This window comes from Centroberyx affinis, unplaced genomic scaffold (genome assembly GCF_046629955.1).
Source record: "Centroberyx affinis isolate AG114_WGS23_722 - 3 ecotype Tasmania unplaced genomic scaffold, CSIRO-AGI_Caff_v1 ptg001546l_1, whole genome shotgun sequence".
NCBI classification, from domain to species: Eukaryota; Metazoa; Chordata; class Actinopteri; order Beryciformes; family Berycidae; genus Centroberyx; species Centroberyx affinis.
Genome location: NW_027280001.1, coordinates 59072 through 65071, shown reverse-complemented (window position 1 = coordinate 65071; position 6000 = coordinate 59072). Strand labels below are relative to the sequence as shown.

At 41.0% G+C, this 6000-nt stretch overlaps 1 protein-coding gene across 1 annotated transcript; it reads left to right on the top strand.

The window, feature by feature from the left end:
• The first annotated feature begins 1392 nt into the window (after nt 1-1392).
• Nucleotides 1393-4353, top strand: LOC139650825 (phospholipid scramblase 1). Its single transcript, XM_071527603.1, has 6 exons — nt 1393-1461; nt 2273-2315; nt 2439-2659; nt 2870-3031; nt 3550-3711; nt 4237-4353. Exons 1-6 carry the CDS (start codon nt 1393-1395, stop codon nt 4267-4269), a joined length of 690 nt encoding a protein of 229 aa, XP_071383704.1. The 3' UTR covers nt 4270-4353.
• Nucleotides 4354-6000: the final 1647 nt, after the last annotated feature.

Genomic DNA, 6000 nt, shown 5'->3' with positions numbered 1-6000 from the left:
GTATCGCCTGTATTGGTGACAACTAGGGGATGGGAAATGAAAATCAGTATTGTTATCATAGATTTCAACGCCCCAAAATACTTTCCTCTACTAACATGAGACTGCTAGAGCAGAAACACTCTCCAAACATCTTCTATTCACCAGTATAGGTCAGAAATGATAAGCCAAAATAAGATGATAAGCCTAAAATAAATGGAGGAATTAAAATAAAATAATGATTAAAAAAAACAACAACAACAACAACAACTCAACATCTCAATTGAAGCCTGAAGCATCCAAGTAGCAGGTGGTAATAACCTGATGTAGTGCTTCAGCATCGTCATGGCTGTGTCTATAACTGTTTGTCAAAAAAGTAAGTTTACAAACTAATTATTTCACTCAATCAATTTGATAGTATTGATTTACTTTATCCATGATGTACTGCGTCTGCTTTGTGAATTGCAGGCTGCCTTACAACTTGACAAACTGGGATTTACAAAAGATTTCTATTCTATTCTAGTCTACTCTATACTCCTGTTTTGTCATTGGCGCGTGAAGATGGGAAATACAATGACGTGGACCAATAGGATTATGGGTTTATTCCAAAGCGCTTGGTTCCGGAGTGGCCTGTTATTTTTTAAGTCGCAGGTGAAATATTGGTAAGTATTACTCTCTGCGATGCTAATTTTGTCTGTCGTAGGGCTAATCTGCATTTTATATATCTAATATAACTGAGTGAATTTCTTCGGGTGACAGCAGCTCATCGCTCGTGAGAAGTCGCTCTCTCTCCCTTGCTGGAGAAGCATTTTCTGAATTTAGCCATGCCACACCATGGCGTGTAGCGTTACTCTTATTAGCTTTACGTTAGATGAAACAGCAGAATAACCGTAGCCACGAAACACTGGGGAATTTACAAAATGATAAACTGCTATCGAGATCTCCACTGATATGACCTACATATTGGAGACGGGAGTATAGGCCTAGGTAATATGGGAACTAACGTTACAGTGGCGGAGTAAGAGGATTTCCAATGTTGGGTGTCCTGCCGACTAAAGCCCGTCACACTTCCAAATATAACTAGGAATATGGTGATCTTCCCCGCGTAGTTAGGTCTGCAGCAGCTCGCTCCAGGCTGTAGACGAGCCCAGCTCCTGTCTGCATGTTAACATGTCAGCATGGACACATACGGACGAGGTGGGGGTCGAGGCTGTCGGATTAACTGGACAGTGACATGGACTGATGAGCAGACATACTCACCCGCTATCCACCTGCCGCGTTTTAGCTTTATTACTGAGCGTTGTCATTTGTTTATGCGTGTCACCTAAATAAGCAGCAGATGGCGCTACATCTCAGTTTAAAAAGTGTTCAATGACATTTTATCCATTAGCAGGTCGCCCTCCAATCCAGAACGAAATGAATATGTATGCAGTGCCCAGTCCGGGAATACCAGGCTGTCCGCCGGGATTAGAGTACCTGACTCAGGTAAGTCGTGGGACTATTTTTTCATTATGGACATGGTCATTTATTAGTAAAACAGCCTGTATGGTCCAGTAGCCAATTGCCTAAGGTCAACAATTCATTTGCCAGCCATGCAGTGAACATCTAGGTGGGAGGAATTAATGTGTTCCCCTTCCTGACTGCATCAACAGACCCAACAGATACTTAACCAGTGCTCTATTTTAGCTGCTCTGTGGCCGACACTAGACTGTGGCTTTACTGCCTGCTCCTGGGTGTGAGCGTGTGTATGCCAATAAACTTTCTCTTCACTCCCTTTGCAACTACGCCCACTCTGTTAAATCACTGCAAACGCAAGAAAAATAATGTGCTCAGGAACAACTTGGCTGCTTGGCTGCTCAGGGAAAAAGTTTGATGTTGACTTCTAACACGATGAGCATCATATTTCTTCAGTTTTTCGTGGTTAGATGTTGCAAAGCTTGACTGAGTGAGAGCCAAACTTTCCCTATGACTGTGTATATCCATATCCACTGTTGGAACTTCAGCACCCAGCAACAATGGAGGCACAGAGATTTTGGCTAGTAGCTGGCTGGCTATTGTCTAACAGACTATGGGACACCTGATTAACTATGCATACTGTCGACCAATCAGAGCATTCATTTAAAACCTGGGTGTAGATTATTTACACCAGGAAGTAGATTGGAATTCTAAATCTGTTGATTAATGATCTATTGATTCTGACAGCCAGAGGGAGTGTTTTTCAAAGGGCGCAAGTCATTGCACTGGACCTTTACATAAGCATTTAAAATACATTGTATGTTGTTATCTGGTTATCTAGGTGGATCAGCTACTCATCAAACAGAAAGTGGAGCTCATTGAAGGTATGCAAACATGTTGTAACCCCTGAGAACATATTACTGCTGCTAGTTCTGTTTAATAGACATGGGTCATGTGTTTCTGTTAGTGATAACAGCTGCACACATGCATATTGTTTATCCACGCAGCCCTCATTGGCTTCGAGAGCAACAACAAGTACGAGGTGCGTAACGTCATGGGCCAGAACGTCTTCTACGCCGTCGAGGAGAACGACTGTCTGAGCCGACAGTGCTGCGGCCCGCTGCGCTCCTTCAACATCCGCGTCCTCGACAACTTCGGACAAGAGATCATCACTGTCACCAGGCCCCTCAAGTGCATGTCCTGCTTCTTCCCTTGCTGTCTACAAGAGGTGAGGGAGCCTCTTTGAAAATTACTCACATTGTACCTGTGAAATTAAAGTCTTCAAACTGCACCACCACTTTTTTTCCGTTCACCATATCCATTATTATTTCCTTGATATCTTCCAGTTTTATGTGCCCTTTATTGAAAAACCTTTTCCTCTGAGGACACGGCTACCCTCAACCAATCACATTCTGTTCTCCCACAATCCCCCGCTCAGCTGGAGGTGCAGGCCCCCCCGGGGAACACAGTGGGATACGTGATACAACAGTGGCACCCGTTCTCCCCCAAATTCATCGTCCAGAACGAACACAGAGAGCCTGTACTGAAGATCCACGGGCCCTTCTGCGGATGGAGCTGCCTTCCAGATGTTGACTTTGAGGTAGGTTTATCCAAACACAGAAATCCATTAAATTTGCAAAAACATAACATGACACAGTAATATTCTGACCCTCGGGACGTTTTTGTAAGGGATCCTCCTCCCGGTCTTTTGTGAGGCAGGAAATATGTTTCTAATCAGGGCGGGTTGTGGCCTGGATGGAGCCGTCGTACGGGGCATGCTCCTGTGTGGTACAGTGTGCCCATTGTTCAGCTGGTTTTATTAGACTGAGCTGCGAAGGCGATTTGGGTCAGTGATACAGACCTTTCACCAGACACAGAGCAGGCGGAACTGAAGCATGACATTACCATGGCAAATCCTCCCTCGCTGCTTTGAAGTCATAACCGGTACTCTAAAATGAAGCCACTGCTTATGTGGCAGTGGGCAAAAGACGGGAATCGCGTGGCATTATGAATTCTCCTATGATCTCCCTCCAATAAAACCAAACAAGTTTAAGGATTGATCTGTATCCTAATGCAACACATTTCAGCATTTGTTCTTTACTGTGCCTCTTTCTTCAGATTTTGACCATGGATGAAGTCAGTAAGATTGGGAAAATCAGTAAGCAGTGGACCGGACTTCTTCGGGAGGCGTTCACAGATTCAGACAACTTTGGCATCCAGTTTCCCATGGACCTGGATGTGAGAATGAAGGCTGTAATGATTGGTGCATGTTTTCTCATTGTAAGTGTGGTATTCAGCAATCCTCTACAATAGTTTTCTCCAATTTTAGTTATGTAGATATAATCGACGTGTCATCAAATTGGTAACAGGATTAACTGCAATTTTAGCAGTTTTAGGATTTTCACATCGTATATTAGCAGTAGTTGAGCTACTAAAAATGTGGCCACAACAGCTGCAGTAGCCTCATATGACCCGCTTTCCATTGGGAATGATGAATTACTCTTCACTGCTTGTTACAAATGTCATGTACCTACTACTTAGCCTACATTTTGTGGAAAATGTGACCTGAAACCTCCCAAATCACCCTGAATGCAAAACAGCTTATTGGAGCTACTGTAGAAGCACCAGTCACATTTTATTGCTAAAATTCTAATGTGCTTTTACAGTTGATTTGACAGTGATATATCATGGGGAAACTCTACCCGCATCTTTAACTGCAAACAGGCATTAGACCAATGTAAATTCAATGCTTCATTTTAATATTATAACACTTCTCTTTCTTGCTTTCTTACTTCCTTTCTACAGGATTTCATGTTCTTTGAGAGTACTAACAACTAGGAGCCAAATAGGATTTCACAGCCAGCAAACAACATTCCTGGAGGAACAAGGCCATAAAGCCATGGTGATCAGCCCTAAATGCCCTAACATAGTGCACCTTTCAAATGGTTAGTGTAGAGAAAGGACCAAAAGGCACCTAAATGTGATTACCGAGCATGAACAATGGAATAAAAGTTTTGTTTTAGTCTTAACTGCTCAGGTTGGATGTTAGAACACATTGTTGTTTCTGAATAGAGATCTGGCCCGGAGTGTGAGTACACAGTGTGGTGTTTTTAGCTAATGTTTGTGACAAAGTCTTCATGTGTGTTTACATTGTGGTCGCTGAGGCCATCTGGGCCCAGGATCAGTACTAAAAATGCTTGAATAGGAGGCTACCACCCATCTACCACATAGTGAATCAAAAGAAAACACCACCGCAGGCATCTGCTGTCTACACACAAGCTGTGAAACCAAGAATGGGTGTCATGATCATACGTGTGCAAAAATGGTCGACCAAATAGCACTTGTCTACTTTGGTCATACTGATAAGTCTGAAGTTATTTATTTATAAAACAATATGCTTGTAGCTATATTGTGTCAGAACTGAAGGAGTCATGTAATGTGGTGGTTTTACTGATTTATATTTTGGTCTATTTATTAATTTGTCAGCATAGCAGTGTGCGTGTGTGTGTGTGCATGTATGTGCGTGTGTGCGTTTCAACTTAAATATAAACTATAATGTGATATTAAGTAATATTTTCAATGGCATAGTGCAGAGTGCATTTACCAACGCTGGGAGGTTGGTTATTTAGAATGGATGGGTTACTACTTCATTTACTATCCCAGTCTTGTCCACAAGAGGGAGTTAGCTTTTCATTTAAGAATAACCCACTGCACAAGCCAAATGAACAAAAGTAATACTTGCTCTTACACTTAGACATCATGCCATATGATTCATTCAAATATTACTGTCTAATGATACTGTATATTTTGGTACACACTCAGGTTGAAATGCATGCTACTGTAATATAGGTTACCTGTTGACACTGAAAATTACACATCTGCAACTGATACTATGAATGTAAAGAGAGATATTAATATTTTGGAGTGTTTTTTTTTTACATTAAAACATATTTTCAACTTAATATCCATACTTTGCATTCATTTGTATCAACCTGAAACAGAACTCAGTTCTGCTTATCTTCACTGCTGTATTACAAATGGTGCAACTAGAACATAACAGCAATAGTTAGATAAAGCCTTGATTTCTTTTTGATTTCAGTGTTGTGCACTGAACTTCACCGCAGAATGCTATAGAATTGAGTTTGGTCAGTGGGAAGTCCAATGAGGGATGGAACAAAATGAAAGTTATACTGTACAATTCTATTGTAGCAAAGATGACATTATAATACTCTTAAGTAGGGGCATCTTTGTAAAAGTGTCTATTCTTAATCAAAATCCCATGCATGTCACATGGTCATGTCATTATGTATTGCAAAGAAGTATTTTGAGATACAGAAAGTGATTATCCATCTGATATACTGTATATATTATTGAGTCTTAAAATCCTATTTTCTAGAAAATTCCTGAAATGAATGAAATTTCATCCGAAGCAAGTGGAATTATCTCACTCCACTGGCAGGATGTTTCACTTGCTTTAAGACAAATATGATTTTATGGCTAAACATGAGATTAAATTACCTGTAAATATGGATTTTTTGCAGTGATACTTTCTGTTTTCAAAGTTTAAGT

Excerpts from the sequence above, each read along its gene's own strand:
- LOC139650825 (XM_071527603.1), top strand. The coding sequence starts at position 1,393 with ATGAATATGTATGCAGTGCCCAGTCCGGGAATACCAGGCTGTCCGCCG. Across the intron at positions 1,462-2,272 it reads GATTAGAGTACCTGACTCAG|GTGGATCAGCTACTCATCAA; the intron begins GTAAGTCGTGGG and ends CTGGTTATCTAG. Across the intron at positions 3,032-3,549 it reads TTCCAGATGTTGACTTTGAG|ATTTTGACCATGGATGAAGT; the intron begins GTAGGTTTATCC and ends CTCTTTCTTCAG.